This window comes from Neolamprologus multifasciatus, chromosome 4, assembly GCF_963576455.1.
Source record: "Neolamprologus multifasciatus chromosome 4, fNeoMul1.2, whole genome shotgun sequence".
Taxonomy (NCBI): domain Eukaryota; kingdom Metazoa; phylum Chordata; class Actinopteri; order Cichliformes; family Cichlidae; genus Neolamprologus; species Neolamprologus multifasciatus.
In genome coordinates, this window is record NC_140442.1 from 32,231,141 (window position 1) to 32,244,817 (window position 13,677).

Sequence of the window (13,677 nt, forward strand, 5' to 3'; positions counted from 1 at the left end):
ATACATTACCCATTTATTTTAGTAAACAATTCGTTTTTTGTCAAATATCACAATTCACATGTGTTAACAGCATTTCCCAGTTACTGGAAAACACAGATGGATGAATGAACCAAGGATGTGTTTGATCTCTGACTCAGCTCAAGGACAAATGTGGAGTCAGGGCTGCAAAGGAGAGCAAAAACAAAAGCATATTAGAACATATGAGCCTTTAAGATCTGAATGACAGGATCATCAAATTATGTGTTTCTTGTTCCATTATAGCTGATGTCTAACACTGAGCACAGAGATACAATACACCTGAGTGTATTATCAGTGTGGATCTCCATTAATACTCTCAGGCATGAAATTCATATTTCCCAGCCTTCTAAGGTTTATATAACTCTTAGCAACAAATTTAACAATTCAAATTTACATTCAAGTGCAGCGACAAATCACTTTGAGTGTTTTGGAGATCTGAAATCAGAAAACTGGTCTGAGCCTGTAATGTGAGATATTTAAGAAACATTGGTAAATTTGCACTAAATGTGTGCATGCTACTTTTACTTTATCAAGAAGCCCGACTTCAGTAAGCTGAGCTTGCTCAGTTTCTCATCATCAGAGCGATTCAAAAAAGATTGTTTCAAAAATAATTACTACATCCACTTCATCTTTTTGTATTTTTACTGAAGACAGTACCTTAAAATCCCAGATCACCATAGCTCCATCCAGACCCACGCTGCTGTACTGCACAACTTTGGCTTTGTCCAGTGATACAATACGCAGCTGCCTGCAGAGTACAACACAAAGTAACAGCTAAGAAAGGAAATGACAACAAAGGTGAAAATATTTGGACAGACAAAATGTCTGACACGTATTAACAGATGCTCTTCTGTGAGCAAAGTGAGATGAACGGGTATTACATAAATGATGGTTTTAAAATCAGTTTCCATTTTAATTTGTCAGTTCACTTGAATTGTATTTACATAGCACCAAATCACAACAACAGTCACCTCAGCACACTTTACTTTGTAAATAATAGAGAGAAACCACAACAATCATATGACCCCCTATGAGCAGCACTTTGGCGACAGTGGGAAGGAAAAACTCCCTTTTAACAGGAAGAAACCTCCAGCAGAACCAGGCTCAGGGAAGGGCGTGGCCATCTGCTGCGATTGGTTTGTGAGCCAGAGATTAATAATAACTAATGATTAAATGGAGAGAGGTCTATCAACACATAGTGAGTGAAGAAGAAACACTCAGCTTTGGAAATGTTGGCAGAAAATAAAGTGGTGAGAGCTGTAGGATGACAAATAGTATAAAATATTTAAAACATGCTGCCTTCACTCAGTTGTTTAAGAACAGAACCTCCTCAGCAAAGGTTATTGTGCCTTTTCAAATTAAAAAGGAGTATTCCTCACGTGATGCTGTTTTGATGAAGTGCGTCCAGGTCACTGGTTTCCTCGTCAGTGGCCTTTTTGTCCAGGTTGCGAAAGTGTTGCATTGCTGACATATTCCCTTTGGAGGTCTGCTTCGGGATATCAAGCTTCTTCACAAACTCCAGAGAGTGTGGACCCTTATACGAGTACTGGTAGGGGCAACAGTCATGTCCCTGGGTGCAGAAAAAGCACAAAAGAATATCTGATCGTTTTGGATATTCTGTTTTTCAATGTGATATTGTGTGACCAATGGCCATGGAGCAGCAAAGGTCAGACACAATTTAGTATAATTTTTTCTTTTATTTATCAAGGCTTCAGTTTTGTCTTTCTGTCTTGAACATGCCTTTCACATTACTCAGAGTCATTTAATCTATTGATAATATGGAGATTTTACATCTTTACACAGTTGAATAATTTTGATTTACACAGACAAACACATGGAGCGGGGCATAGTTACCGCAGCAACAATCTCAGTAGGGCTGATATAGAGGACGCTCAGCAGTGGCAGGCTGTCACTGGTCAGCTGAATTACCCTAACAGACGAACAGGTGAAATGATATAAGGTCATGCACCTGTGGCACTCCTATATACAAGGAAAGGTTTACAGTAATGGCTATATGTTTAAGTGAATAAAATAATACTCCTCATATTAATGAAGTGGTTCGGTAGCAATACTTACTCCTTCCCCTGTGTGGCATCAGCGACACTGATGCTGCTGTTGTGGGCCACCCAGGCCAACTGGTCTCCACTGGGAGAGAAAGAAACACTGTGTACCCACCCACCACAGTCTTTATGCTCCAGCATCATCTCCCCAAAAGGCATCTTGGCCCCCCAGGCAGTGGGCCCGGGCTTTTCCTCAATTTCCTTGATGTAGGTTGAGAAAATCCTGGGAAACACAAATATCTCTTTGTTAGTTCTTAAATAGTGAATCGGTGTGTTTTGTCTACTTCTTCATTAGCCATAAAGCCTGCATGGCCCATAACCAAAATGAATAAGACATCTTTGGTTCAAGTGTACTGACATTATTTTATAACATAAAACCTTGTGGTTGCCTTTCATGCTTGACATATCTGACTTTTTACTTTTATTATTTAAACATTTTTACACAAAACAATATTAGGTTAAAGCAAATATAGTATAAAATTAAACTTAGCACAAAAAGCAGATTGATGCTTGATGGCAGTTGTTTATTTCTCCTTAAATGGTGCTACATCTTTAAGGAGAATGTGTGAATTATGCAGCAGGGTTGAGTATTTGGGCTGTGCTGTTGAATACTTATTCTGCTACTGACTTTTGTTTTGAGCTTCTGGTGACAATAAGGTGATTAATCGACACCAGACTAGCAACACCGGCTACAACAGTCAGTTTGCTTCTCATCCAAGTATGCCATGTTTGACTGATCAGGCAAATTCAAGCTGGTGTTCTGCAAAACCAAGCTGCAACATTATTTCGCGTGAGCCCTAGTACCATCTATAAACTGATGGTCAAGCTCCATATAATGCAGGAAGATAGGCTGTGAAGTGGGCATGCCAAGAAGATGACACGACAAGAAGACCATTTCCTCACCCTGTCAGCCAAGCGAGCCAGGAGGTCTGCTATGGCTGCCCTTCACTGTCAGGACCAGTTGCGGTGGTGCTGGCAACACATGCACTGGACTTGAACATGTGGAGGAACATTAGCGATGAGTCCAGATTCTGCCTACAGCAGTTGGATTGTTGGGTAGTGTGAAGACGCAAAGAACACTGAGCTGATTTCTTCATCAGCCAGAGATTTTGGTTGAGGCAGTGCGATGGTGGTGGCGAGGCTTCTCCTCACTAGAGGCAGTTTCAATGCTGAGAGATATCGAGATGAGGTTGTGCAACCAGGCAATCCCACATCTCCACAGTCCGGGACCAAACTCTATTCTCCAAAATGACAGTGCTCGTCCCCACAGAGCGCAGTTTACCAGAAACCTCCAGAACTTGGGAGGAGAGTGGGTCGATTGGCCTACCTGCAGTCCTGACCACAACCACATTGAACATTTGCGGGATCAGTTTGGATGCGATGTTTGCGCAAGAGTGACAAATGCTGGTTGAAGAATGGGACGCCGATCCACAGCAGTGTGTGACCAAGCCAGTGACCAGCATTAGGAGGAGGTAACAGGCTGTTGTGGCTATGTATGGTAATTCAGACTTCAATGATCCAGTCCAATGAATGACACCAAACAACAGTCAAACTGGCACTGCCAGAGATGATTTGGCTCACTTTCCTATGAAAGTAATGTGTCTTCTTTATCCTGATCATGGCTTTAAACTGAAATTCCCAACACCTGCTAACTCTAGACTTAGTCGAACTTTGTGTAAATGGTAAATGGACTGATTCATATATAGCGCTTTTCTACTGTCCTGGAGTACTCAAAGCGCTCTACACAACACGCCGCATTCACCCATACTCACCCATTCACACAAGTACTCTATGCCTCTCATACTCATGCACATTCATACTCCAATGGTTGCATGGGAATTAGTATCTTGCCCATGGATATTTGGCATGCAGACTGGGGGAGCCAGGAATTCACCCACCAACCTTCCGATTGGCAGGTGACGTGCACTACCTCCTGAGCTACAGCCACCCCTTAGGATTTACACAAAGTAAATCTTAACCCTCATTGATGAGGGCAACAGAAGACTGTAAGTGTGATTAAGTCAAAATAAATTCCACTGTATTAGTTCATGTTAATCAAGGAGCAAGATCCAGTGCAACAGTGTGGCTTGAAGATTTGTCTAAAACAAATTTATACTGAAATAAGAAGTGCAAATATGTAAGAAAGATGCAGTCATTGTGTGTCTTCATCGTGCAAAGATCGACCACAGGTTTCGTTGTAGTTTCACCTGCAGTGAAGGTCTGCAGACCCTGCAGCCAGGAGAATGTTGTTGGGATGCCAGTCCAGACTCAGCACTGTAGAGCAAATTGACTTCTTGATGTGCTTACTCAGCCACCTAGAGTGGAGGAGGAATGTTAGAACCATTCCTATAATACTAACAAAAAATCAACATCATCACGTCTTATGTACCAAACACAAGTCTTTTAAATGAGATCTTATATTGCTCACCAGTCATTTTCCTGCTCGAAGTAGCAGATAGAGATAAGACGGGCTCCACTGCCCAGGGCAAACTTGTTCTCCAGTGGGGACCACTTCACACATGTGGCTGCACGGTTGATGCGTACCAAGACTAAGGTAGGTTTCCAGACACCATCCTTCAGGGTCCACACATAGGCATTGCGGTCGGAGGCACATGTCACTATGCGATTAGACTGTGGGGCCCAGTCTATGCCTATGGACGACAGATATGGACACTATATATCTGAGAAACAGCTGCAAGAAGGTATAACACAGAAATATGTGCATGGAATCTTATAGTTGATAGGTATCCTCACCCATCACACACAAAACAGATTTATTGAATTGATTTATAGATAATGGTACCTGCACCTCAGGTACCTGTACCTCAGGTAGCTGTAGCTCAGGTAGCTGTAGCTCAGGTACCTGTAGCTGTCCACCTCCTCACCTATGATTCTAATGGGCCTAGTCACATTCTTTCCCCCTCTCTTTACCATCTCTTTTATGTTGCCGACATTCAGAAGGAGATGATTTCTGACTGATCGCTTCACAGACCTCCTCACCAGCTCCCTGGGCTCCATCTCCTTACTCCTCCCTTAATACTCCACCTTCATTTTTTGCAACTCCCCTTTGTTCCCTGACCTAATGACCCTCTTCTTATCATTCAGTACGCCTTCAGGTCATTGCTTGATATGATGGTATACTTGCAGATGTTGAGTGTATTTTAGTGTTGCATGCTTTTATTGTATTAATTGGATCTTCTTTCGGAGAGACTCCGCCCCCTGCTTTCCCTAATTAGACACACCTGGAGGGCACAGGGGACAGAAATCAATCAGGCCTCCCTTGTTGGCAGCAGCCAATAAGAGGGCCTGGCAGGTCAAAGAAGAGAGGTGTGGCCGGACGCAGATGAGAAGGAGAGAGCCACGGAGGAGCGTGGCGGCAGGCACAGCCACAGGAGGTGACTGTGCGAAAGGACGCAGCCGTAGGCAGCATGAGCCGTGGAACAGTAACTGACGGCAGGGCGGGGCCGCAATCGCAGGAGAAGGAGAGAGGGCCTTCGGTCCATGAATGGCAGACTTTGTCCAGGTGGCAACAAGATGCCAGCTAAAACGCTTTAGGCACGGAGCAGTGGCGGGCGGGGTTTAGAGCTCTGCCCTTGTGGGGTAAGTCCCGTTGTAAAAATGTATAGAGACATCCCTGGTACGTTAGGATGGGTGCTCCTACTTCACTGTGTTTAGCGGAAGCGGAGCGGAGTGGCGGAGGACACTACTGGAGGACGCTGACGGCCTGGCCCCATTGGTGGAGTTCAGTGGACTGTTGCCTGCCTTAAGTGTGGCGGAGACTGATTGGGACCCTTAGGGGGGCTTCAGCTCCCAGACTGCAGGTCTTTATTGTCTTTAGTTTTATGTTCTTTTAATGATTCTTTCCACCTCCGCCATTGCCTGGTGTCAAGTCCAGGATGAGAAAGGAGGAGGGTTGGGCGTGGGTCTAGCAACCCCATACTCTTAAAAAAAAAAGTCATGCTACAGAAACTGCAACAACAAATACATCCCAACAACTGCCTGGACAGGTAGACTCCTCTTCAGTGGGGCACATGACGCGTGCCAGTGAAAGCCGTCTCCAAGGGCAGTTGAACCCACTATCATCCAATGTTATGCATCCACTAATGCAGCGCATTAGTGGGTGCATCGTCATGGGTGACTTGAACGCCAAGGTGGGAGGCGACAACACAGACAGAGAACTCATCATGGGTAGACACGGCATAGGCACCTGCAACAAGAATGGAGAGCTGTGCACTGACTTCTGTTCCTTTAATGACCGAGTCATGGGTGGCACCATCTACCCACACAGGAAGATCCACAAGATCACTTCGACTTCACCAAATGGGAAGACTGACAACCAGATCGACCACTTCACCATCGACCGTAAGTGGAGATGAAGTATGCTGGACGTCAGAGCAAGGCGCGGTGCTGATGCAGCCTCAGACCATCAGTTGCTAGTGGCAACACTGAAGACCAAATTGAGATCCTTATGCAACTCTTCAGGAAGACCACCCCACAAATTATATATACATAATATAAATAAAATTGAATTGAATTGAATTGAATTGAATTGAATTGAATTGAATTGAATTGAAATTCAACATACAGTTTTTGAAAGACGACAAGCAAGCAAAAGAGTTCAACTGTGAAGTCAGGAACAGGTTTGAGGCCCTTGGGGATCTGGTCAAAGGGACAATAGAGAACTCCTGGACAGAAATACAGAAGACCTGGAAGGCCGTTTGCACCAAAGTCCTGGGGAAGAAGGAGAGGGAGCAGAAAGAGTGGATGACAAAAGAGACATGGGAGAAGGTAGGGAAGAGGAAGAAGGTGAGGCAGAAAATTAACAGATGTCAGGATCAACATGAGAAAACAGACCTCAGAGCACAATATTGGGAGGTGAACCGAGAAGTGAAGAAGAGTGCTAGACGGGACAAAGGACAATTTGTGCACAGTATGACAGAAGAGGCAGAAACAGCAGCCAAGCAGAAGAGAACATGAAGAGAGTGTGTGAGATCAGGAAAGATAGGTGGAACATTTTGAAGAGATCCTGAATCCACCACCACCGCAAACAGTTCCCGACACAGGGCCTGATGGCATCCCTCCAGAAGCTCTCAAGACAGATGCGGCAGCAGCAGGGGAGATGCTACATCCTCTCCTAGTGAAGATTTGTTAACAGGAGCAAGTAAGCATATAGTTAGGGCTGGACCAGGTGACCCTGAATCCTCCCTTAGTTATGCTGCAATAGACGTAGGCTGCCGGGGATTCCCATGATGCACTGGGTTTTTCCTTTCCAGTCACCTTTCTCACTCACTATGTGTTAACAGACTTCTCTGCATTGAATCTTATCTGTTATTAACCTCTGTCTCTCTTCCACAGCATGTCTTTATCCTGTCTTCCTTCTCTCACCCCAACCAATCACAGCAGATGGCCCCGCCCCTCCCTGAGCCTTGTTCTGCCAGAGGTTTCTTCCTGTTAAAAGGGAGTTTTTCCTTCCCACTGTCGCCAAAGTGCTTGCTCATAGGGGTCATATGATTGTTGCGTTTTTCTCTGTATCTATGAAGCGCCTTGAGGTGACTTTTGGTGTGATTTGACACTATATAAATAAAATTGAATTGTAGAAAATTGAATTGAATTGATTTGAACAATGGAAAACTGACCAACCCCTTTGCAGTGAAAACTCCAATGAGGCAAGGCTGCATGCTGTCAGCAATCTTCCTGATCATCATGGACTGGATCATGAGAAGAACCACAGAGCAACACCGGTATCCAGTGGACCTTCACCAAACAGCTGGAGGACCTGGATTTTGCAGACGGCATCTGCCTTCTGTCCCACAAGCAGCAACATGTACAGTCCAAGCTTACCCGGCTCGCTGAGGAGGCAGAAAAGACTGGCCTGAAGATCAACGTCAGAAAAACAGAGGTGATGCAGCTGAACAACCGACAAGAACATCCACTGCAGCTACTTGGTGGAAACCGACCTCCTCGTCTACCTAGGAAGCATAGTCAACAGAGATGGCCACGCAGATGAAGACATTGGGAGCCGGATCAACAAAGCAAGGCTTGCATTCAACTCCCTGCAACCCATCTGGAACTCCAAACCCCTATCCCAGCGCAGCAAGATCCGCATCTTCAACACCAATATGAAAGCAGTCCTCCTGTATGGGTCCGAGACGTGGCAGGTGACCAACACCATTACCAGCAAGACAGATTTTCATCAACAAGTGCTTGCGACACATCCTTAACATCAAATGGCCTGAAAAGATCTCGAACACAGACCTGTGGAAGAGAACCAGCCAGAACCCGGTTGGTCAAGACATCAAGAGGAGAAAATCAGGCTGGATAGGCCACACTCTCCAAAAACCATCCAACAATGTCACAAGGCAAGCACTGGACTGGAACCCACAAGGAAAAAGGAAAGTGGGGCGACCCAAACAGACATGGAGAAGATCTGTCGAGAGCGAAGTGAAGGCCGCCGGAATGACGTGGACCCAGCTGAAGAGAACAGCCCAGAACAGAGTCCGTTGGCGTGGTGATGTTGAGGACCTGTGCTCCACCGAGAGTCTACAGGAAAATTCATTGATCGAATGATTCTTTCCGGATACATTTTTATGCTGTAAATAAAGTATATATTTTACCAGATTTTACATTTCTTTCTGTTCCCGTGATCATCCCCTGCTGCTCTTGCCATTTTAGAAGGGGTTCCCTTCTAACTTACACACGTGACAAGTACATGACCTAATTATAATAATACACTTCACAGCACCCGAACATTTGTGCGTGTACAACATTTTTAGAGGAAGATTATTAAACCTGTGACCCCATAATTAACCCTCTGGGTTTGTTCAAAATCACGACCCTTTCAGCTTGTTCGTGGCCAAAAGTGACCACCAACAGATTAGGTCTGTAATTTTTATTATTTTTATGGGGGTTTTTTTGCCATTTTTTCTGCATAAAGGTTTTAACTAACTTCCGTTCTTTTCATAAATATAAAATAGTAATTACTTTTTAAATTTTTAACCCTTTAAACACCAGTTTGTTTGTCCACTCTGCTAGGTGAAAGACACTGCGCTAGAGCTGTTGGTGGCTGTAGCTCAGGTGGTAGAGCAGATCTACTGATTGGAAGGTTGGTGGTTCAATTCCTGGCTTCCCCTAGACTGCATGACAAATATCCTTGGGCAAGATACTAACCCCAAATTGCTCTCCGATGCATCCATCGGAGTATGAATGTGTGTGAATGTTAATTAGAAAGCACTTAGAAAATGTGCTTAAAGAAAGAAGCACATTCCTCCGTTGCTCTGGCATGTGGGATATTGCTGTGGTAGTTTTGGTGAAGCCAAAGACAGACAACAAAATCTTCCTCTGTTGCAACTGGAGGAGCTGGGGGGAAAGTTCTGGGTTGTTTCCCCTGTGCCAGTTTTCATCTGAGGAGTTCCTCTGCCAAGGTGACCGAAGTAAAGACGTTGTCCTAGGAGCTCCTCCGTCAGTTGGAGTCTGAACCCCATGCCTTTTTTTACTTCCTGAGAACTTCCAGTGTTGTCATCCAACATGCTATGTATTGCTTTATTCTGGTTTAGGCTCACATCTCCACTTCATCTATAATCCTCCAATCCTCACACCTTTGCCTCCCGTGCAGGTTTGTAATGGTGCACAGCAGCTAAAAGATCTCCTTTGTTATAAAAAAGTCAAAAGTAGATCTCAGGCTGCTAATGGAGGAAACTACACACAGGGTGACTCCTGGTTTGATACCAGTGGGTACTGGATTGTAGAGCAGTCTCTCTTCAATAGTGGGACCCACATGGTTTTCCTTTCATGAGGGATCCACTCAGTCACCGGCTCCTCGGTCTCAGAAAATGCTCCTATGTTCTTTTCCATCAGCTGCTCGGTCTCCACTTCCATGCCCCCCAACCCCAATCCTCCCCCAGAGAAGAGGATTCAGGCACTGGCTAGTACTCTTCATCAGTGGTGATGCAGTCAGCCTCTTTGGAGATTGTCCCCTCATCTTCTGGAGAGGAAGTTTCTTCATCTTGGGCAGATGTCTTTTCTTCAAGGGCAGAGGACTGCTGCTGTCCTTGCTCTCTGACCAGATCATACAGACAGTGCTTGAAGCAGTGATGACCTTCTTTCCATACTGCCAGAATAAATGATCTGGAAGCTGTTAGGCTAACTTACAGCAGTAGCAACATCTGCACCTGCATAAACTCCAGGACACGTTTACAAACAGTGTTTGTTGTTGTTTGCGCTGCAGCTGCAGGTTTGAACTGTGCAAAATGTCCTGTTTTTGTTTTTGTTTTTTTGTTTTTAATAGTTAATATTTTGGGTATGGTGTCTTTTTATGAAAAATACAAGAGTAAAAGTGCTTTTCACATGTGCTTCAAAGCTAAGTTTGACTGGGAAACTCAAAGCTCAATATCCTGCATCCACAGGAATTCACTGCAGCCTATGTAATGTTTGATGCGTCATTATTTATTCCAGTCTATCTTGCAAATACATGTTTGTGCTGCAATGTCATGCACAAACACAAACTATTAGATCCTTGTCAAAATTGTTTCATTATTTTGGTCCATTGGAGTGTGGCAAGCCATCAAAGGCCGCTACTAGAAACGAGGAATATTACATGAAATCGCTTGTTTGGCCAAAAATGGGTGAATGATGTAATTTGGTAAAAAACATTAAAAACTACAATTTTCATGTGTTGAGTTTAGAATGAAAGCAAATTTACCTAAATTGCATGATATAGTACTGCCAATAACAAGGAATCAAAAAAGGTGGTTATAATGGGTTTCAATTGGCCAAAAATGGCCATGATAGAGTCAAGACGAACAATTTGGTGTATAGTGAATATTATTGACATTATTAAGGAGCTGATGTTGAAAATTAAAAAAATATAGACCTTTGCTCAAGAACTTCTACTGCTGCACCATCGAGAGCGTCCTGACGGCAAACATCTGCACCTGGTTTGGGAACAGCACCAAGCAGGACAGACGAGATCTGCAAAGAGTGGTGCGCTCAGCCGAACGCATCATTCAATCAGAGCTCCCTGACCTGCTGTCCATCTGCACCAAGCGGTGCAAGTCCAAAGCTAAGAAGATTATGATGGACCTCTCCCATCCCAACAATGGACTCTTCTCACTGTTGAGGTCTGGGAAGCGCTTCCGCTCCCTTAAGGCCAAAACAGAGAGAATGAGGAGGAGCTTCTTCCTCCAGGCTATTCGGCCCTGAACCAGGTGTAGGACTGGACTCTCCCACACATCACATCACCACACGCACCACCACACATTTCCTATAATCCTATAATTCCTATAATTTATAATCTTTATAATCTCTTTCTGCTATTTGCACATTTCTTACTGTAAATTTCTAAGTTAATTTGTAAATTTTGTAGTAACCTGTAAATTGTAAATACTGTAAAACTTTTTTTCTGTCATTTAATGGTCGGGCATTGTACAGCTACAAGCATTTCACCCCCATGTCATACTGTGTATGGTTGTGTGTGTGTGACAAATAAAATTTGAATTTGAATTTGAATTTTCATTCCATTTGCATTAACAGAACAAAAATGGTTGAAAAAAGAAAAGTGAACAAATAGCCAGGATAGAGCCCAGAGGGTTAAAGCTAACACAATGAACATCTTTTTTATTGGGAAAAAAAATAACAAAAATAAAACTCATTAACTAAAAACACAAAAAAGGGATAGAAATATTAGCACATATCAAATATTTATGAAAGGCTATCAAGGATGATCATTTTATAAGAAGATATTTTAAAAATGATCTAATTTCAATAGGCAGACTTTTCCACTTTTGTTTGCTAACCTTGAAATAATTGAGCAAAGCAAATGCTTAGGCACACGAGGGGTTAGGCATTAATAATTAACTGATGTACTTCTGACCCAGCCTCTTTATTACTTTGAAAATGGGAACCTTTTGAAAGTCATAATGGATTTTAACAGATTAAATCTTTCCATTACAGATATGGTACCTGTGATTCGTCCGCTGTGCTCAGTCAGCTCATGGATCTTGACCCAGTCTTTGCCATTTTTTTCATAGATGTTCACCGCATTGTTGTTAGGACTCACAGCAATCTCTGAAAGCAAATATGTCATCACTTTGTTTCAGTAGTCAAACAATAATGAAGAAATATGAATCACAGAAAGGCATTCATGTAAGAAACATCTAAGAGAGATATAAATTATATATAAATTCCTCTCTCTTGCTTCACATACATACATTGTCATATATATATATATATATATATATATATATATATATATGACTTGCCTGACCCTCTGCAGGTACTTGATGGTTGTATAACATGCCTCATTCACCTGTTCACACCCATTCATACAAGCAATTTCTTCTACACCTAAGTGCTTTCTATATAACATTAAAAAAAGGTAGTGAAGTGCAATGTTATTCAAAGGCCCAGATCACCTCCAGGTGTATACATACATGTATGCATTAAAGCTCTCTGAGTCAATTTCCTGCATTGATAATAAGATTGCCAGTGTTTCTCTGAACCACATTAATGCAACCATATATGTGCATTTATGTGTGAGCTACTCTATAAATGGAAATGGAGCATGATTATTTTTTCTGGTATTTCACCTACGGGTCCTATCTTTGTTCCAGGTATGGCAGGACAGCGGCTCCAGTCCAAAACTGTACAGCGACATGTCTGAACAGAGGCAGACTGCTGGAATGCTGCTGCTGTCACAGTTGTTGTAAAGATGGGCTGCTGCATGTTCCAGGATGAAAGGAAGAGAAAAAAATAGGGTACACTTTGTTTGAGAGAACAGTTTTCTTAAATAAAGCAGAAATGGTTTGTTGTTTATACTTTTCTCTGTTTGAGGGTTTTATTAGAAATCAGGTTTCAAGAAGGGACTCTGGAATAGCTTTAGTGTAATTTATAGTTAGTTGAATGAATAACGACTGGGAGATAACAACTTTATCACATCTAATGCAGACATATCGTTTGTTTGTTTCTGAAAACACAACAACAGACTACATTTAAAAGGTTTTAAGCCCAATAACATATCACCTAAATTCTAGGTTCTACTTTTGTTTTGTTTAAACAATCTGAAACTTAACAAGTTGCTTAGATTTGAAACAAACTAATTAGGGCTGATATTATTACTTACCCTGTGTCTGTGTGGTCAGGTAGTAGAAGAGGGTTCAGAGTTGTACTCGTGAGACTGTCTGCATGACGGGAGCTGTGCACTGTGTCCTGGTGAAGAATATGACTGTGTTATTGTTGAAGGGAGTGAAAGAACAGTGGGTGTGTCAACTGATAGCTGTTGAGCAAGCTTGCCTGCTCAGAAGTTTGCTGGGAGCAAATGTCTCCAATTCGCTCTCAGCACAGGCTGGTGATCAGCAGTTTGACTAAATGCTTCATACAAAAACATCTACTTCATTCATTCTTTGGGACTTACTTTGATTTTTGGGGATGAAACTCAATGAAAACTTTCACTGTTATTTTTATATCCTGCCATTATTATAAATCCGACCACGAGTAAAGCTATTTTAAATCCATATGTCCAATTATGAATAAATAGGGATCATTTACGTACACATTCATCAATTTCAGCTTTAAAAGCTCCCCTCAGCTCTTAGACCATAACCTT

General features: G+C 42.8%; 1 protein-coding gene across 1 annotated transcript; it reads right to left on the reverse strand.

Annotated features, from left to right (window-relative positions):
• Positions 1–13,206, reverse strand: LOC146520880 (actin-related protein 2/3 complex subunit 1A-A; the record flags this gene model as incomplete). Its single annotated transcript, XM_085155675.1, has 10 exons — positions 1–162; positions 676–766; positions 1,398–1,588; positions 1,873–1,948; positions 2,095–2,301; positions 4,286–4,393; positions 4,507–4,729; positions 12,036–12,140; positions 12,662–12,791; positions 13,195–13,206. Coding segments are annotated over 10 exons (1,149 nt in total), but the record flags the coding sequence as incomplete, so codon positions are not given.
• Between the last annotated feature and the right edge of the window lie 471 nt (positions 13,207–13,677).